Here is a 20,906-nt window from a genome sequence, read left to right as displayed (position 1 = left end):
GATATTCCTAAAATAGAACCAAGAGACAAACCAAAGCAAAAGAAAATAAAGCAAAGTCTTTCAGAACACGTCTGTCCGTACACCTGAGTGGTTCCATGGAGGAGACGCCCTGACAGAGCACACGCTTCAGTGAGGACACGGCCCATGCTGTGCACTGCCCCAGGTTAGCCACGCCAAGAAACACATCTCTGACTCAGTGTCTTCTATAACCGGCTGAAGTGGGAACTGTGGAGAGCTGGAACTGTTTGTGGAACCCTTCTCAGGTGCACTGAGCCACGTATTGCCTATCTTCTCCCCATTCCCCACACCAAAGTCTCTGGCATAATCTTTATGGAGAGGTGTCTTGTTCATTTTATGGCTCACACCTACACAGCAGGCTTCCCTGTCTCTGTACACTGGGAAGGCGTGAATACAGATCTGCAAAAGGCCACCAAAAAGAACCAGGACGTACCACCCCCAGTGGCACCCCCACTCTGGTGTAACAGTTATTTTGAGCTTAAGGCATCTGAGAAACAGTCAAAGCAGAAAGAACAGTTCTGCCATCCCTGCTCCCCATCTGGGTAAAACAAGACATGAATTTCCCTTTGAGGCCCTGCCCACCTTCCAGGATCAGAACAGCCCTCAAGGCACCATGGTGGGTCTGTACAACATATTTCTCTTCCACCAACTTCCCCTCCCACAATTCACCCAGAAGCCCAACACCTTTTTCCTTTGTTTAAAAAAAGAAAGAGAAAAACAATTCATACATTCATTGTTGTTTGTTAAAAACGGACTATGAACTCCAGGGTCTGGCCGCCTCTCTGGCTTTCCATTCTGCTATGAACATCTCTGGGGAAGAAAATAAATCCTCAGCAAACACAGCTCTGTGTCTTTTCTCCTGGCCGTCTGTTTTCTTAGTCTGACTTACAAGCTTCATCTGCAGAACATGAGGCTAGAGAAAAGGGTTGTTTTCTTTTCCCACACCGATAGCCCAGCAATACACAGTAATCAGAGGAGGGGAATCCAGAATGCACTGACCAATGCTTCCAGAGCAGGTTTAAGTGCTTGGATTCAGTCCCCGTTTTTTAAGACAATCCACCTGCCACAGCAAGAGTGGGTGACTTAAACGCACGGATTCATTTTCTTATAGTTCTAGAGACTAAACATCCATGATCAAAGTGCCAATAGGCTTGTCTCATTTGAACGCCACAGATAAAAATCCATCCCTTGATTCTCACCTAGTTCCTGGTGAGTTGTTAGTCATTGCTGGCTTCCCTTGACTGGTAGACTCATCACCCTGATTTCGGTTTTCACGTCCACACACCGTCTCCCTCTTCGATCGTCCTCCTTTTTATCAGGACACACATCATACTGAATTGAACTGCATGCTGTTCTTTTGTCTTAACTGATTGCATTTGTAACAACTCTCTTTTGTTTGTTTGTTTGTTTGTTTTTGAGACTTTCTCTGTAAAGCCTTGCTATCCTGGAACTTACTCTGTAGACCAGGTTAGCCTCAAACTCGGAGATCCACCTGCCTCTGCTGGTATTAAAGGCATGAGCCACCATGACCTGGCGTACCGACCCTATCAACAAATGAGGTTTCGTCCTGAGTTGTTGATGATTAGGGTTTCAGCAAATGAGTTTTGGGGGTAGGGGCATATTCGACGCCTTAGCCAGACTAAGGGAGAGGTACAGATTAGAGTAAGAATCCATCTATTCCAGACCTCCTGGGAACAAGGCTCTCTGGTGGAAATAAAGTGAATATTGCTTCCATCCATCTATCAACATGAGCTTATCACTAGCCGAGGGAATAGCAGTTCTTCATAGGCACAGGACAGAGTATTCATGGACTTGATTTGGCACTAGTGATAATGGCTCTATAGTAGCACCCTGCTTTGCTGGAAGCTAGGGGTGTGGCTTCAAAGGGTAGCAGTCAATCCCTAGTGAATTGAGTGGCAGGGTTGGAGTAGACTGATCACAGTTACAGTTGGCTTTTCGTAATTGTGAGTTCTTCATCTAAGGATTCAACCAACCAGGCATAAGAAAAGGTCAAAGCAGCATTCTGGAATGCTCCAGAAAGCAAATCTTGAATTTGCTACATGAAGAGTATTATACCACATTGCACATATGACGTGATATGTGGGCATTATGCCAGATATGCCTGGAGGTAGTCTATGTGCAGATGTGCATGGCTTACGTGCAAACATGACACCATCCAATGCCCTTGAGGGGCCATGTATCCCGGAGGTCTGGAACCAAACCCCTGTGGATATATGTCCTACAGAAAGCCAAATGCCTGAGGGAAGAAAATAAACCCAGCTCTCATCAAGAAGACAAATTCATCCCAAATCAACATCATTCCATTGAAGTCAGAACTGCCAAGTTGAAGGGTATCAGTGGAGTGGGAAGCACAGTGTGTACTGAGCTCATAAGAGGAGTCCTTGTTCTTGGGGACTCCTTGTCCTGAGGTTTCATTTTCCCCATTTATTTCTTTGATTTAACAAGAAAAAAAAATGTCTTGGCTTCCACACTATGCTAGTTCTCCCCTGGAATTAATATTGATAGTATTTTTACTTCCTTTAGCCTTTTGTCCCTCTTGGGATCCTGTAGTTCCCAATGTGAGGGCAATGCAGCCAGAGAGGAATTCCAATGGAGGCCACCCTCCCAGATTCCTGCTGTAGGTTCCTCAACACGTCAACTATTCTGCAGTGCATGCACATCAGAGGGCAAGACACAGGGGGACTACTGGTTAGCTCGGGATTACAACAGGTTTGCCTTTTTTGATCTGGGTTTTCAAGAGGCTCCTGTCTACTGTAGTGAAGATGGTATGGATTGCTTGCCTTCTACTTCCTGGCTTTCCTACGTGTAGAGCAAGCGGCTTATGCTGTGAAGAGTAGAGGTTCATGGGAAAAGGCTTTTCTTTTTTTCAGATATGGCAACACATTGGAGAAATGAAATAGAGGTGGAAACAAGGGATTACAGAAAGGTAAATAAATATCTTCTTCTGATTTATGATTTCCTTTGTTTTGGTTTTCTTTTGACTTCAGGATTATAGCTCTCGATGAGACATAACCTACAGACCAACTACAGAAAACAAAAACTAGTTTTCTTATTATTTTGTTTGCAAAGCTGTGGCTGGATGACATTTCAGATCCAAGATGTCAAAATTAAAGGCTGCCTGCGGTTTGAAGTGTCACCACCTGACATGGTCTAGGTTAATCTCATTCTCTTTGTGTGATTGATGAAGAAGGTCATTGTCTTGATCAGAATACTGTGAATGGATTCATTGGGCGGCATTCCAAAATCATCAAAGGATGTCCGGTTTCATGTTGGCATTTGTACCACCAGCCCACGTCTATCAGCTAAGAAGGAAGTCATAGCAAACGTGCCATGCAGCCCACTCTGTCAAGACATTAACTTTCTCATTTCTTTACTCCCCTGCAACTCAAAGCACCTAGGAATCCAGCAATATACCACAGTAGTAATTCTGGGATCAAGAAGGGTGTCTTAGTTAGGGTTTCTATTGCTGTGAAGAGACACTATGACCACGCAATTCTTATAAAGGAAAACATTTAATTGGGATGGCTTATAGTTTCAGAGGTTTAGTCCATTAGCCTCATGGTGGGACATGGCGGCATGCAGGCATGCATGGTTCTGGAGACCTACTTCTCCAGAGCTCAGAGACCTACTTCTTGATCTGCAGGCAGCAGGAAGTGAAGAACACATCACACTGGGCACAGCTTGAGCATGGGAGACCTCAAAGTCCACACTCACAGTGACAGCTTTCTCTAACAAGGCCACACCTACTTCAACAAGACCACACCTACTAATAGTGCCACTCCCTTTGGGGGCCATTTTCTTTCAAACCACCACACAGGGTGTTTTCTTTGAGTCGCATCTAAGCAGTGTGATCTAGGACCAGGTCTTTGGGAATGACTCTTCCTTCCCATCCTTGACTTTGCCCCCAGAGCAATGTGGATATTCTAGATTTTGCAGCAGGATTGAGGCTAGCAGTAATACTCAGATATGAGGACTAGTCAACAGTACGGAACTCACCACCAAAGGCAAGATGGCACCAACAGAAAGGCGGGTCACCTTTGCTTATTGGGGAACCTCTTGAAGATGTCAAAAGCTTATTTTATATGACCTAACAATGCTTTAATAATTGCACCATATGAATACAATTATCTGCACTGTTGAGGAATGGGGGGGGGGCAGAGAGATAAGACTTCTGGCATTGGTACCAGAAGAAAATAGTCTCTGTCTGTCTGTCTCTCCGTCTCTGTCTCTCTGCCTCTCTGTCTCAGCTGCACATGGATGTGGACACGTGGAGGTCAGGTCAGAGGACAACTTCTAAGAGTCAGTTTTCTCCCTTCACCACTGGGTCTCTGGGAGAGAGCTTAAGTCATCAGCCTTGATAGCGTGTGGTGTGTTTACCTGCTGAGCTCTCTTACCCACCACACAATACAAGTTTTACTCCTAACACTATTTCAGGATTTTTTTTAAACTAATAAGTGGCCTATTATTTTATTTTTATTATTATTATCATCTCTTTTTATGGCTTTCTTTTTTAGCAAGCCACCCTATTTTTGCAGGAGTAAGAATGTTTATCTTTGCATCTTGCTCTCTGGTCCAAAGGCAGCTGCTTCCAGTGCAGCAGCCTTATGGCCACACACTTTGTGGTCTCCGGCTCTTCCTCCACTGGAGGCTGAGTTTTACCATCTGCGTTAGCCAGAGCTCCCCGGGCTCTTTTACAAACAGATTCCGTTCCCACAAGGAAGAAGGAAGAAAGGAATTTTCCAGATCTCTAGAAAGGCAATGTGCTTTCTGTCTTAGCCACGTAGCATCCTCATTAGCCCACCCCAGACAAATCACTATCCATTTTTGATGTCTAAAAGCAATTGCAACCACGTTACCTTAACCAGGCTCCGTAATGAGAGCCAAGAGTAACCAGAACGGGAATGAAAAACACATGGCGAAGATGGGAACAACATGTCCACTCAAGTACCTTTGCAGTTTGCTCTCTCAAGACATGTTGCCGAGGGCTGGGGAGGCTGTTCCACAGGAGGGGGTGTAGGGGGTGGGCTCAGGGGCGCCTGTCTCCCTCCCTATCAGCAGGAAAGGGGGCTGTGACGGAGAGCCGGGGTTTCCCACATCAACCTTCTGCTCCATTATGGGAAAGGCTGGATGCGGGAGCAGTTTCACAGATCCTCAAACTATTCATAGTAAGGCCTGGCCTCGGGCTGGGGTATTTTCTGCTCGTGACGTGGCACGGAGGGGATTGGGGCAGAACACACGTATGCAAATGCTCAGAACTCCACATATGCCATGGAGCCTGCCATATGCGCAGAGGCTGCCGTGGCCGTCTCACCGTAGCTGTTTTGAGCTTCTCTGAGAGTTCTATGCCAGTGATTCTGTCACTTTCCAGGGAAAAGTGCAGACTTTTGGTACTGTTTTGTTTTGTTTTTTTTTTTCTTTTCTTTTTCAAAAAGACACGTGCTGATCGAAACGAACAACTGGGAAGCTGCTTCATCCGCCCTCTCAAACCTTACCATCCGCGGTCGGAGGGTTTTTGAGAGAATGCATACTATTAGCCGAGTCGTTCTAAGAATCCAGACGAAAGCAGAGAGGAAGCAAACAATACAGTCTAAGACCAGAGATCAGGAACTCGGCAGCAATCGCACCGAAGGGCAAGTCATAGCCGCTTCTCGACTTGGACAGACAGGGCGCTAGAATAATACCATTACAATACACCATTGTGAAAGAACTCTTAATCTTCCTTTCCGAGGCTCAGGTTCTTTTCTGATTTTGTATTTTTTCTAGCGTATTTCATTTTGCTGTTCAGAATACGTTGGTCTGCCTCCATGGACTTGATATGCAACTATCATGACTCGGTATGCTAGGGGGACAAGAGTTGAAGACGGGACAGTAGAGGCGAAAGGCTAACTTAGGGCCATGCCATAAACTACAGGTGACTAGGGCCAGCTCTTCAGTATTGACAGATAGTGCTGGAGGCTCCTAGAGTCAGCCTGAAAGCAGCTGGACTTTAGCATTTCTGATTTTCTACAAGAAAGCAATTCAAGTATGTGAGTCTGCAGGAAAGCTCACAGAAGCCACATGCTTACAGTGTCGGCAGCACCACTGGAGCCCCCCGGTGTCTGGGTTCTGAGAATTCCAGTCAACAGATTTTGGTTCCGCCTTCAGGAAGGGCAACAAAGACTATCCCAAAAGCAAACTTTTGGACCCAACAAGCATGTATCCCTTAAACGATGGAGAAACGTTCTGAGAACCATGAAGTTAGGCAATCTCATCATCGGGCAATTTTGTCACTGTGTGAGCCGCAAAGCATGCTTTTCCTCAACCCCAGATGGTGTGGCCTCCTACACATGCGGGCTGGAAGGGTCAATGTACCGCTTCTTATTGCAGCACCGCACAGCACGCTACTTACTGCACTGAGCATGGCAGACAACGGGGACAGCATGGCAAGGTTCAAGTAAGAAAGTAAATATTGAAAAGATTCAGTAAAAGTCCTTGGTGAGAGCCATTGTTCTCACGTGGTGGTGTCTGCTTTGATCTAACTGCCATTCTGAAGCATGTTTAAAGAACTCTGGAAAGGGCCTCCATTTGGGCAATACACTTTGTAAATGTTGGGACCATCCTCTGTAGGGAGAGATGAGGAAAGTGTGTCTACATACATCTCGTTACTATGTCTCAAACACACAGCCCCATGTGTACTTTCGCCTCTCTTTGACATTGCAATACACACAGCAAGCAAAGGGTAGACAGGGAACAACTCACTGGGTGCAGGTATATACCCTTACCCAGTCATTCAGGAGCTTGCTGAGGGTCCCCTAGTCCCTTCCGCCTAGAGCGGTGGTCCTTTTAGGAGTTGCTTATCAGATATCCCATACATTAAAATTCATAACAGTAGCAAAATTACGGATATGAAGTAGCAATGGAAATACTTTTATGGTTGGGGGTCAGCATAGCATGGAGAACCACACTAAAGAATCACCGCTTCAGGAAGATTGAGAATCACCAGCCCAGAGGAACAGAGGCCCCTTTGGGGTTCTTGCAGCTCTGGGAGTATTTGTATATTTTCCTGTGGAGAAGCCCTGTGCCTCATGGGTGAGGTCTAGATAGGATCATCAGAAGGGTTTGGGAGCCAAGAGGGTGGCAAATGCTGAGGCTCAGGGAAATGACAGCTCAAAATGAAGCCTCGGGAGCAAAATTCCTCGCTGACCTTCCACTGAACCCCTGTCCCTCCTTCTCCCTTGAGGCAAGCCACAGGAGTCCAGATTGCTCTTTCCATAGGCAGGTCATGGCAATTGGAATCACTCTTCCCTAAGTCAGTCATGAAATAGAAAAATTGTCCTCTAACTTTCCTGTCTATAGAAATTAGATTTGAACTACTTACATATATGTTTGAATACAGACATATGAGTGCCATGATGCTTGTGTGGGGGGTCAGAGGACAACCTCTGGTTTGGGCCCTTGCCTTCAGCTTCTTTGAGACAGGGTTTCTTTGTTGTTTGCAACTGTAAATGCCAAGATAGCCACTCTAAAAGCTTCCAAGATTCTCACATGGCCGCCTCCCTTCTCACCATAGACCTCGTACAAATGCGTGCTGTGCGTAGCTATCTGTGGGTTCCGAAGATTCAAAATGAGGTTCTGATGTGTGTGAGTCAAGTGCTTTACCCCCTGAGCCCTCTCCCCAGAACCTCCCCTGCCTTTTCACTTAGGAGTTAGACACAGGGAAATTCTCTCATCTATCTAGTCTGAGAGTAGATTATAGACTTCCAGTTCTGAAGGGCCCTGCCTCCCACCTGGGAAGAAGGAATGCAGCACCAAGAGACCACAAGCAATAGGGACAAGCCCTGTGGCTTTCCCAGTTGTCTGTTTCCACTGGGTCATCACTTTTGCCCAGTCACGTCTCTGCACAGCAGCTCCTGCCTTATTGACCCCAAGCATGAAAATGGATTGTTCTTCCTAGACCTGTGCTCTTTAATCTGAAGGTGTTTAATTGTCCGGTCCAAAAGAACCAGGACAAATAGTTAATTGAGGTGCCTATTAGCATACCAAAGTACTTGTTAGCAGCTTGCTGACCGCCAGGCTCACTCAGTACCTGTGGCTCCTCTCTGCTCTTCCCACCCTTACCCCTACCCTGAACCCCTCTAACCCCGGGTCTTGCCTTCCCTTCCCCCAGCTTCTCTTCCATATACACATATATATGAAGTGGTTGCCATTTCAGCCACTTACTTGCTTGGTCCTCACTCTCTTGGTCCTCTGCTTTTGGTCCCTACTCCGTCCCTCTCTCTTTACCTCTTTAGTCCCTTCCCCTCTCATGCCCGACTTCAGTCTGCTGCTTTCTCTCCCTGCTCTGGACTCTTCCAGATGCCTCTGCACTCTCACTCATGAGCAATGAAAACCTTCTCTTCTACTGTCCCTTGTAGTAGCTATGTCCTCGTTTCCATCCACTTAGGCCATGTACAGTTTACACTCCAACAAATGTCTTCTATGTCCCTCCTGTTAACCCGGCAGTTGCTAGTTGATTTCAGCAGATTCCAGTGATTGGCCTCCCGAGGGAAAGTTCAAACACCACTCTGTGAATATCATTGTGCTGACAGTTGCTGCCTGCCTGACTCCTGGTCTCTGCTCAGACTTACTGCTTTGGAACCTAAAGAATCTCCTGTCTGTCTGTCTTTCTGTCTCTCTGTCTCTCTCCACTAAGTTAGACCGCTATCTGGGGCATCTCCTTAGACAGTCTCTTGGCATTGCCTGTGGGCTCTGTCCAGTCTCAGGAAATTGAGATTCCCGTAGACCCTGCAACCTGACTTTGACACCAGTCACCCTGTTTTAGAGAGGGCTCTTGGCAACTGCTGTGGACCCGTGACTGTGCCCACCATTCCCTTTGTCTTTATATAATATCATTTTGTTCTGTAACCCTGCTGGTCTTGGGGTTTCTGCCTGTCCTGGTCTGACCAACCTTGGCTTCCTGACTGCTTGGGCCTGGTTTGTCCTGGAGGACACTGAGCTTGATCAGTCTTTCTGTTGGCTCCTTCAGGGGTTAGAGGCCCCTCCTCCATCCATCCTCTGTCACGGGGCTCCTTCAGGGTCTGCCTGCTGCTCCTAGCATTCTGCACAGGCACCAGGCTCCTGGTGAGTGGGAGGTACAGCTCAGCCCGTCTCCTCCAGCAGGGCTTTCATTTCTCCCGAGACTGATTTTTATCACATATCTGTGGTCTCAATCATATGTTTGGGGTTCCTGTGAGACTGATGATTTGGTGAGATATGGCCATTTTCAAAGTTAATTGGGAATCTGTGGCACCCTGTATTGCAAACCAGCAGGGCAGAAGAATGAACCACCATGTGCAGTACATCATAGGAGCCCCAAGCCAGGCTCCTGGGCCTCCCACCTCTTTCATAACAAATGGGAAGAGGCTACGAAACACCTCTCAGGGTGATGGGGGTTAAGCCACCTTTCTGCCACAGAGCCATTCCCCTAAGACGTACACACTCCATCCCTGGTACCTGTGGGCATCGTGCCTTCCTAGGAGAATGGACATCGCATGTGTGATTAAGGGTCACAACGTGAGGAAATTGTCTTGGATTAACTTGTGGTTCCAGTGCACTCCTGAGAGCCCTTGCTACATGAAAGACAATGTCGGGGACAGGTTTGCAGACGCTCCACTGTTGCCTTGGAAGGGGAGGCAGGAGCCACAGGAGGAGAGATTTGCTGTTGCCTTGGAAGGGGAGGCAGGAGCCACAGGCTCTAAACACAGGCAGCCTTCAGAGCTGGAAGAGTCGAGGAAATGAATTTGTTCTGCCGTGTACTCCATTCTAACGCCTCAGTCTTAGCTCATGGAGACACACCACAGACTTCTCACCTTCACGGCTAGAAGACCATGAACTTCGACAGGTTTAAGACAGAACGTTGATCCTGACGGACAGCCTCAATATGAAACTGATGTCGTCACCGCTGTGCTTCAGTTGCGTGAATTTCACTGCGGTTCCTCATTTGAAAGCCAGGGATTATAAAAGTGCCCGAACTGTTGTGGAAGTGAGGCCATTGTTTCCATGGCATTTGCATCATATTTACATATTTGCATATTCATTGCTCATGGCATGTCATCTAGAGATGGATGTGTGAGAACATGAATAGCTTCCTCATAAATAAATGCTGTGCCGTTTTATTTTAGGGATTTGGCCATCCGTAGGTTTTAGAACCCCAAGGGATCCTGAATCTAATTCTCTATATATAACTTTATACATACCACATTCATACGTGTATATACACATAGAGTATTTCCAGGTGTATATGTGTGTAAGATAATGCTCTGAAGGAAATATAGAAGGAGAAGCAAGTTAGATGAGGCACTAGAAGGTGACTGTCAGCTTTAGATGGGGTGACAGGTGGATCTCAGATGTGGTTTGATAAAGAAGAGCGTAAGATGTGTGAGTCTTAGGTAAGCACATGGTGGACGGAGACCCCATCAAATGTGAAGGTCCTCGGCCCAGCTGGGAGGAGGTCAATGTGACTGGACACCTCTAAGTAGAGAGGAGGACATGCAGGCTGGGACTGGTTTTCTGGCCCCTGGATCGTGCAGGAGTCTGTCGGCCATGCTTAGAATTTGGCTGTGCTGACTCAGGAAGCCTTTCTAGGATTTTGGGGAGGGCAAGCTGTGTTCGAGTTCAAGTTACACGTACAATAACAGGCTTGTAAAGGCAGCTAGAGGTGAGGCTGAGTGCACCCTGGTCTGTGTGGCTATCTGGATGCTCCTGCTTTGGGCTTGGTTCGTCGGCACTCCCCAGGAAAGATAGGGGTGCTGCTTAGGAAAGGAGCAGCAGCTGGAGGGAAGAGAGCCAGGCCCCGCCCAGTGGATCAGCAGCCAGACAGGAGGATCAGCTGCTCTTGCTAGAGTCTAGGACTGCGGCCTATCCGTTCTTCAACCCCAATCTCCTCACATGAAGAAGATTGACCTTGGCTCTGTGACCTTGGCACTTGGGAACCCAAGCTCCTGACTTGTTGAGGACCGTGTTTGAATCACAAGGTCCCTTCTCAACCTTTCCCTACATCTTGCAGAGTTTCCCACCTGGAAGTGTGTGCCAGAATGGCATGGAGATTGGGACTGTTTCTTCCTCTCAAGGATGCTTGCCAAGCATGGTTCACTAGAGTGCCAACACATTGGCACCTGCTTATAGGACTTCTTTGGATTTTCAGTTTGTAGGGGCAAAGAAAGGTGCACCTACAATGAAATTTGTCTGTGTAGGTAATCAATTCTCTTAGCTTTGTGGATTGTTGTAGTTTTATCACTCTTTCGCTGACTTTCTCTGACCACCCTCTGTCTTCTGACTCTGGGGTTGGAAGAGAAGTACTCTTGACCATGGGACCTCAGTTAAACTCAGTTAAAACTGGCTTTGAAATAAAGATTATACTGTTTTTGTTCCCTAAATTGTATTTTGAAAGAAACACATGTCTCCTAAAATTAATTAAAAGACTGTGGCTAAAAATTGGATGATTGTTCAGAAATGGAAGCTTCTAAACTGTGGAATTTATAGAGCATCATTCGGCCAACCTCCAACACACTGGCCCCACCCTACACTGTGGAGAATTCCAAGGCAGACGATCTACTCAAGGGTACATCATCATCAAATGTTAGTGTTCAGTGCCCAATAAAATGCCACTTAAAACATTATTCTAAGCACCATGTTCTTGTATGGTATACAAAGGGGTCAAGAATGAACATCAAGCCTGCTTACCAGCCAACATCCCAAAAGGAGAAACTGTCAGCTAAGAGAAAAGCTCCAAGCTCCTCCCTTTGGCTTTCAGGACTCCTAGAACTCTTAAGTACGAATTGACCCCTACAGTTTAGTTTCACAAATATTTGCTAGACAGTTGGGTGAGTCACTGTGCCAGCTCTGAGTCTGACTAAGAAGGGTAAATACACCCTTCCCAAGCTCCAGGGATGCCGGGTACCCTGAAGAATCTACGGGAGGGGAGGTTGGCATTTCCAGTTTCTGTTCCAATTTGCATTGCTCTCACTGTGGGTGGGCCCCATCCTGCTCTCCCTCTCAGTGCTTCTGAGCCTCCGCACCCGCTAGGATCTAACAGGCCTCCTCAGAGAGGGGCATGAGCCCTGTGGGGCACAAGCTTAGCTGTGTGATACACTCACAACAGTGCTGGCTGGGCCCATGCACACCCAGCACCCACTTCTTTTCTCCCTCCCATTCTAACTGAATGAAAAAAAAATACAAACAGTATTGTGTGTGTAAGGACATGTGAAGGTTCTGTGTGGATGCCGGAGGCAGACAAATGCATTCACTGACCAAAAATTCCTCCAGACATACCAGCCACCATGACTGCCGCTGCACCGCCTACAACATGGTCAGGTTCTTTACCTTTTTTTTTTCTTTCCACTTTTATTTGAAGGAGCCAAGACACTTCTTTATTTCCTTTCATAAAATATTGAGTGTTAGAAATTCACTAACAACAAGAACAAAAAAAAGGAAGCCAGCACTGGTCCCTAAATCATTAGACTTCAAACATACACTTGGTGGATTTCCTGGGCCTTAGAGAAAGAGCATTTGTTTCCATCTCTACATCTTGTCCCCGGCCTTTCCCACTGCCGTGTTCACAGATGTCAGGAATCCATCTCTGCTTCCTACAGGCTGAGCACGCCAAGAGGAGCAAGCCGGTAAGCAGCATTCCCCTGTGGTCTCTGCTTCAGTTCCTGCCCCGACTTCCCCGCATGATGGACTGAAAGCTGAAACAAACACCATCCTGCCCAAGTCACTTTCGGCCATAATATTTGTCACAGCAACAGAAGTCAAACTTAGATACATATATTTATGTTATTAACTGATACTGGTTTTTCTTTTTTGGTTTGACTCTGAGTCTTATTTTTTAAATTGTTTAAAAATAACCTGTTTTTAATTATTTTTTATTCCTATGTATATTTTAAATGCAAACGAAGCAGTAGATTGTAAAAATGCTCTTTGAAGTTAAAATTTGATGAAAAAAATTAAATGGCAGAGGACTTGCATAGTATGACAGTGGTCTATATTTAATTTCCAGCACCAAAAAATTAAAATATTAACAAAACTGACTTCAAACTAAAATCAATCAGAAGAGACCGAGACGGTCACTTTATACTCATAACAGGAACAATTCATCAGGAGGACGTCTCAATCCTGAATATATACGCCCCCAATATAAAAGCACCTACTTATGTAAAAGAAATATTACTAGAACTCAAGGCAGACATCAAACCACACACACTAGTAGTAGGAGACTTCAACACACCTCTCTCTCCAAGGGACAGGTCAATCAGACAGAAACCTAATAGAGAATTAAGAGAATTATTGGAGGTAATGAAGCAAATGGACTTAACAGACATCTATAGAACATTCCACCCAAATAGGAAAGAATATACCTTCTTCTCTGCAGCTCATGGAACCTTCTCAAAAATTGACCACATACTCGGAAACAAAGGAAACCTCCACAGATACAAAAAAATATCAGTGTCCACCTGTGTCTTATCAGATCATCACGGATTAAAGTTAGAAGGCAACAACCACGCTGCCCCCAAAAAACCGACAAACTCATGGAAACTGAACAGTCAACTACTGAACCACACCTGGGTCAAGGAAGAAATCAAGAAAGAAATTAAAGTCTTCCTTGAATTTAATGAAAATAAAGGGACAACATACTCAAACCTATGGGACACAATGAAAGCAGTGCTAAGAGGAAAGTTCATAGCACTAAGTGCCCACTTAAAGAAAACGGAGAATGCATACATTGGGGACTTAAAAACACACCTGAAAGCTCTAGAAAAAAAAGAAGCAGACGCGCCCAGGAGAAGTAGAAGACTGGAAATAATAAAACTGAGGGCTGAAATCAACAAAATAGAAACACAGAAAACAGTCCAAAGAATCAATGAAACAAAAAGCTGGTTCTTGGAGAAAATCAACAAGATCGACAAACCCCTATCCAAACTAATTAAACGACAGAGAGAGAACACGCAAATAAATAAGATCAGAAATGAAAAGGGGGACATAACCACAGACACAGAGGAAATTCAGAGAATCATTAGATCTTACTACAAAAGCCTGTATGCCACAAAACTGGAAAATACAAAAGAAATGGACATTTTTTTAAATAAGTATCATATACCAAAGCTAAACCAAGACCAGGTGAATGATCTAAATAGACCGGTTTCTCGCGAAGAATTAGAAGTGGTTATCAAAAATCTCCCTTCGAAAAAAAGCCCAGGACCAGATGGTTTCAATGCAGAATTCTACCAGAACTTCCAAGAAGAATTAATACCTATACTCCTTAAGGTATTTCACAATATAGAATCAGAAGAGTCATTGCCAAATTCCTTTTATGAAGCTACAGTTACCCTGATACCAAAACCACAAAAAGACCCAACCAAGAAAGAGAATTACAGACCGATCTCACTCATGAACATCGACGCAAAAATTTTCAATAAACTACTGGCAAACCGAATCCAAGAACACATAAGAAAAATTATCCATTATGATCAAGTAGGCTTCATCCCAGAGATGCAGGGCTGGTTCAACATACGCAAATCTATCAATGTAATCCACCATATAAATAAACTGAAAGAAAAAAACCATATGATCATTTCACTAGATGCGGAAAAAGCATTCGACAAAATTCAACACCCCTTTATGATAAAGGTCTTGGAGAGAATAGGGATACAAGGGTCCTACCTAAATATAATAAAAGCTATTTACAGCAAGCCAACAGCTAACATTAAATTAAACGGAGAAAAACTCAAAGCCATCCCACTAAAATCAGGAACACGACAAGGATGTCCACTCTCGCCATACCTCTTCAATATAGTGCTTGAAATTCTAGCAATAGCAATAAGACAACATAAGGAGATCAAGGGGATTCGTATTGGAAAGGAAGAAGTTAAGCTTTCGTTATTTGCAGATGATATGATAGTGTACATAAGCGACCCCAAAAATTCTACCAAAGAACTCCTACAGCTGATAAACAACTTTAGTAACGTGGCAGGATACAAGATCAACTCCAAAAAATCAGTTGCCTTCCTATACACCAAGGATAAGGAAGCAGAGAGGGAAATCAGAGAAGCATCACCTTTCACGATAGCCACAAATAGCATAAAATACCTTGGGGTAAACCTGACCAAGGAAGTGAAAGATCTACTTGACAAGAACTATAAGTCTTTGAAGAAAGAAATTGAAGAAGACACCAGAAAATGGAAAGACCTCCCTTGCTCTTGGATTGGGAGGACCAACATAGTAAAAATGGCAATTCTACCAAAAGCAATCTATAGATTCAATGCAATCCCCATCAAAATCCCATCAAAATTCTTCACAGATCTGGAGAAGACAATAATCAACTTTATATGGAAAAACAAAAAACCCAGGATAGCCAAAACAATCTTATACAATAAAGGTTTGTCTGGAGGCATTACCATCCCTGACTTCAAACTCTATTACAGAGCTACAGTATTGAAAACAGCTTGGTATTGGCATAAAAACAGAGAAGTTGACCAATGGAATCGAATAGAAGACCCTGACATTAACCCACAAACCTATGAACACCTGATCTTCGATAAAGGAGCTAAAAGTATACAATGGAAAAAAGAGAGCATCTTCAACAAATGGTGCTGGCAAAACTGGATGTCAATCTGTAGAAGAATGAAAATAGATCCATATCTATCATCATGCACAAAACTCAAATCCAAATGGATTAAAGACCTCAATATCAGTCCGAACACACTGAACCTGATAGAAGAGAAAGTGGGAAGTACTCTACAGCACATGGGCACAGGAGACCACTTCCTATGTATAACCCCAGCAGCACAGACACTAAGGGCATCATTGAATAAATGGGACTTCCTGAGGCTGAGAAGCTTCTGTAAAGCAAAGGACACTGTCACTAAGACAAAAAGACAACCCACTGACTGGGAGAAGATCTTCACCAACCCTGCAACTGACAAAGGTTTGATCTCCAAAATATATAAAGAACTCAAGAAACTAGACCGTAAAAGGCTAATCAACCCAATTATAAAATGGGGCACTGATCTGAACAGAGAATTCTCAACAGAAGAACTTCAAATGGCCAAAAGACACTTAAGGTCATGCTCAACTTCCTTAGCGATCAGGGAAATGCAAATCAAGACAACTTTAAGATACCACCTTACACCTGTCAGAATGGCTAAAATAAAAAGCACCAATGATAGCCTTTGCTGGAGAGGTTGTGGAGAAAGGGGTACACTCACCCATTGCTGGTGGGAATGCAAACTTGTGCAACCACTCTGGAAAGCAGTGTTTCGGTTTCTCAGGAAATTCGGGATCAACCTACCCCTGGATCCAGCAATACCACTCTTGGGAATATACCCAAGAGAGGCCCTATCATACAACAAAAGTATATGCTCAACTATGTTCATGGCAGCATTGTTTGTAATAGCCAGAACCTGGAAACAACCTAGATGCCCTTCAACGGAAGAATGGATGAAGAAAGTATGGAATATATACATATTAGAGTATTACTCAGCAGTAAAAAACAAGGACTTCTTGAATTTTGCATACAAATGGATGGAAATAGAAAACACTATCCTGAGTGAGGTAAGCCAGACCCAAAAAGAGGAACATGGGATGTACTCACTCATATTTGGTTTCTAGCCGTAAATAAAGGACATTGAGCCTATAATTCATGTTCCTAGAGAAGCTAAATAAGGTGAATCCAAAGACAAACACATAGGCATCCTCAGGAATATTAACCTTCATCAGGCGATGAAAGGAGACAGAGACAGAGACCCACACGGGAGCACCGGACAGAAATCTCAAGGTCCAAATCAGGAGCAGAAGGAGACGGAGCACGAGCAAGGAACTCAGGACCACGAGGGGTGCACCCACACACTAAGACAATGGGGATGTTCTATTGGGATCTCACCAAGGCCAGCTGGCCTAGGTCTGAAAAAGCATGGGATAAATCCGGACTAGCTGAACATAGCGGACAATGAGGAATACTGAGAACTCAAGAACAATTGCAGTGGGTTTTTGATCCTACTGCACGTACTGGCTTTGTGGGAGCCTAGGCAGTTTGGATGCTCACCTTACGAGACCTGGATAGAGGTGGGCAGTCCTTGGGCTTCCCACAGGTCAGGGAACCCTGATTGCTCTTCGAGCAGATGAGGGGGGGGGGACTTGATCGGGGGAGGGGGAGGGAAATGGGAAGCGGTTGTGGGGACGAGGCAGAAATCCTTAATAAATAAATAAATTAAAATAAAAAAAAACAATAAGTAAAATAACATAAAATAAATACATGATAGAATTCATTAGTGAAAAAAAATTAAAATATTTATCTTTACTAATTTTCGCTTTTAAAATACCATATTTAGGAAGCACATCTGTTACATAGCAGATTGCCCAAGGGTTCTCTTTGTTCCTTTCTATTTTCACTCTCAGTTTAACACAATGGGGATAAAGTGATACGCTTTGGATAAACCAGTGGCATTAACAAAAAAATTAGGAAAGCAAATTCGTGTGGCTGGCTGGCTGGGTCCGCAGGGAAATGTGTTTGCAGGTGCAGGCCTGATGACTTGAATCCAATCCCAGAATCCACGTAAAAGAGAGAACGAACTGCAAAGAATGTCCCCTGATTCCCACAGGCATGCTATGGCACATGGACTCACGCAGACAGGCAATAATGATGAGGTTTTGAAGGGAGGGTAAGAACAACTGAGTTGTGAAAGACTCAAGAGGCTGCAGTAAAAGGTGGAGAAATCACGGGACCCATCTGACCTAGAAGTGGTTGGTACAGTCTAATAAAATATTAGCCAAATCTCCAACTATGCTTTTGATCCCATTTGTGCAACCATGACTAGCATTTTAACACAAGAACTAAGAGGAATCACTTTTTCATATAGAAATAGTCAGTTTTCAAAACATTGGATTTTGAGTAGACAGTAAAAGTATGTGGACCATAAATTAGACATAAAATAGATTACCATATAACCTGAGTATATTTATAGTTAATGTATATTTATATACTTTTAAAATAAAAACAGATCCTCTTAAATTATAATGAGCAACATATTTTAAGATGAATCGAAAACACTTCATCGTGGAAGGAAGATATAACCCAAATAACTGAAGATCTCTTTTTCTCCTTTAACACTGTTTATGTTGATGATTGCTCTTCAGCAAGGATGTCTAGAATCAGGGGGCAGTAATGGGACTGAGAAGATGGCTCAGTGGGTAGAGTGCTGGCTGTACACGCGTGAAGACCAGAGTTCAGATCCCCAGCGTCAGAGTAAATGCCAGGTGGGTGTGGCAGTCAGCCTAGGATCCCAGTGCTGATGACGTGGTGTCAGAGGGTCCGTGGAGCAAACTGCTAAATGAGCTGGAATAGTGAACTCTTCATTCATGTACAGATCAGTCAAGGAAAAAACCTGACGTCAGCTTCTGGCTTCCACAAATGTATGCACACACTTGTAGCGCCCCCGTATGCACCACACACGTGTGAACGCACATACAGTCACATCCCACACACACACAAACAAAAATGAAATTAAGGCAAGAAAAAGGGAAAAATGTACAAATGGAAGACTAGTTATCATGGGTAGACCCACACATAATTCCCTCTGTTTTTCTTTCTGCCATTCTGCCTTTGTTATGTCAAATAAACACTATCTGTATAGTTAAGAAAAACCAAAGGAAAATATAAGCACCAAGAATATGGCTTTACTTCCTAATTTGGTGAGGAAAGGAGACTTAAAATGAACACCAGGGTCACATATTCCAAGTACTAAGTATTTTGAGATGAAAAACAAGGTCTCTTCACTCTAGGTTTGGAAACTGAGGAAAAGAAGGAGGTGGTCTAGGATCTTGGATGGAAAGTTCTGGAAGCACTAAGTAGGATGATGAAAAGCACAAGTTCAAAACATGCTTAACAACAGATGGGGTCCGCACAGTCAGAGAACCCTGTGCTGGGGAGAATGCACGGCTCTTAGTAGATTTTCTATATTACATTTTCCTAAGGCTGGGGAGGTCTAGGTTGGCCACAGAATGTTTGCCTGGCATTCACAAGGCCCTGGAATTGATCCTTGGCTTTTTCAATTTTGGAAATCATTTATTTCATTATTGATTTTTGTGTATACATGAGTGTCTTTATGTACCTATGCGTGTACATGTTATCCACAGAGGCCAGAAGGGGGTGTTAGGTCCCCTGAAGCTGGAGTTACATGTGGTTGTAATATGGCTGCTGGGACCCAAACTCCAGTCCTTTGGAACAGCTGCGAGTACTTCTAACCACTAGATCATCTCTCCACTCCCCTTATCTTTTTTAAATATTGGGAAAAGCTTCTACAATGCAATGATTTGAACTAATAGGTCTTCTACTCAATGAAAGACAGGATGAATCCCACCGTGTGCCATGCTTTATCACCGTTCAATCAGTTATCAGCCTAATAATAACACAGATTCCAATTCACAGAAATGAGAAAACAGCAACAATGAACCGATAAACAGGACCTGTCAGATAAGACCATATAAACCTAAGACTTGGGTGTCTAGTCTATGACTTCAGAATCAAAACAACAACAACCAACCAACCAAGTAAATAACAAAAAAACTGGGGTAGGAATATTTTTAAATTATGATCGAGTCTAGTATGAGATGCTGGTCTATGCCAAGTTGATTGTCACCTGAGTCAGGTTATCAATACTGAGAACGTTATGCTATCTGCCAGATGTAGCCAGTCCTGTAGCGGCAAGAAATGGTAAGATACGCACACATTCGCTTTAAAGTGCACAATAGCTCTGGACTTTCAAACTATTGGCTGTAGCGCGTAAGTCATCTTGTATAAACATACTTTCCCAGAGTCATCAGACACATCAGTAATTGGCCTTTCCACCCAGGCCTCCCGGAAATACTGGGATGGGGGTGGGATGGGGGTGGGAGTGGGTTCTTAAGTACACCGCAGCTTGACCCTAGCCTGTGTTTATCTTAGGATTTTTTCTTCTTCCTTTGCTTTCTCTTCTAAAAATTTTTTTGGTTGTCAGTTCTGGTTCCCATAGAGGCAGGCTAAGGTGAAGACGGGCTTGGGTTGTTCTCAGCATCTAAGCAGGTACCACAGCAGCCATTTGGGGAGCTGGTGTCCTGAGGTCCCAGTGCCTATCAGAGTACAGAGAACTCCCTTGGCGCTGAGCACAATGCCATCTAAGCACAGTGGGCATGGGAGTATGACCCAGACACGTACTGCAACCGACAGGTGTGAATATGATTCTTACCTGTGGCATCAGAGCGTTTCCTTCTGCCCTGCCACCAGACCAGTGGGGATGAGGGCCACCGCTGCGCAGGCTGTGCGCCTCATTGGACTGCCTCAATGTTGTGGGCTTCTGTCAACAACGCTATAAATAAGGCATGTCCACTGGCCCAGCCCAGCAGATAAGAGCCCAACCCTGGCTCCTGCAAACCTTTTTTGGTCTCTAAATGTAAGAAGTCTCAGGCCCCAGTTGGGAAGAGGCTGTTGTGTACACGTTCCTATTTGGCCTGCTGGTCTCAAGGACACCCTAGGTCTCACGTGTATTTTAGCAATCCAAGAGCAGCCCAAACAGGGAGGCCATTGGGTCCAGAACTTCCAAGGCTATATGCCTTGCTTGGAGGCTGAAGGCAGCTGGCCCATGAGTGGGAAGGAACTTTTCTGGGGATACAGGAGCACCTCCATAGGCTCAGAAGGGAAAGCCTGGTGTCTGGTGCTCCCTGTTGGAAAGAGTTCGCTGACCTTCCTTCTCTAGCTTATGAGGACAAGGGCATTTGCCTGGGCATGTATTCTAGAAAGTACAGAAGGAGTCATGGGTTCAAGCACCAGGCATGTATTTGGCTGTGGACTGAAACACATTTCCAGAAAGTCATGCCCTCTC

The 20,906-nt window shown here is 44.5% G+C and overlaps 1 protein-coding gene across 1 annotated transcript in view; it reads right to left on the bottom strand.

Annotated features, from left to right (window-relative positions):
* Window positions 1-20,423, bottom strand: part of Fhl2 (four and a half LIM domains 2) — a 72,644-nt gene extending 52,221 nt beyond the window's left edge. Inside the window, exon 1 of the mRNA XM_041655097.1 lies at window positions 20,274-20,423. Within this exon, the coding sequence (XP_041511031.1) occupies window positions 20,274-20,282 (9 nt within the window). The 5' untranslated portion in view covers window positions 20,283-20,423. The remainder of the gene's footprint in view (window positions 1-20,273) is intronic.
* Window positions 20,424-20,906: the final 483 nt, after the last annotated feature.

Source organism: Microtus oregoni, unplaced genomic scaffold (genome assembly GCF_018167655.1).
Source record: "Microtus oregoni isolate MIOR12 unplaced genomic scaffold, Mior012 000007F_ref0000211, whole genome shotgun sequence".
Lineage (NCBI taxonomy): Eukaryota > Metazoa > Chordata > Mammalia > Rodentia > Cricetidae > Microtus > Microtus oregoni.
Note: the sequence above shows the minus strand (reverse complement) of the source record. Positions and strands in the feature narration are given on the sequence as shown.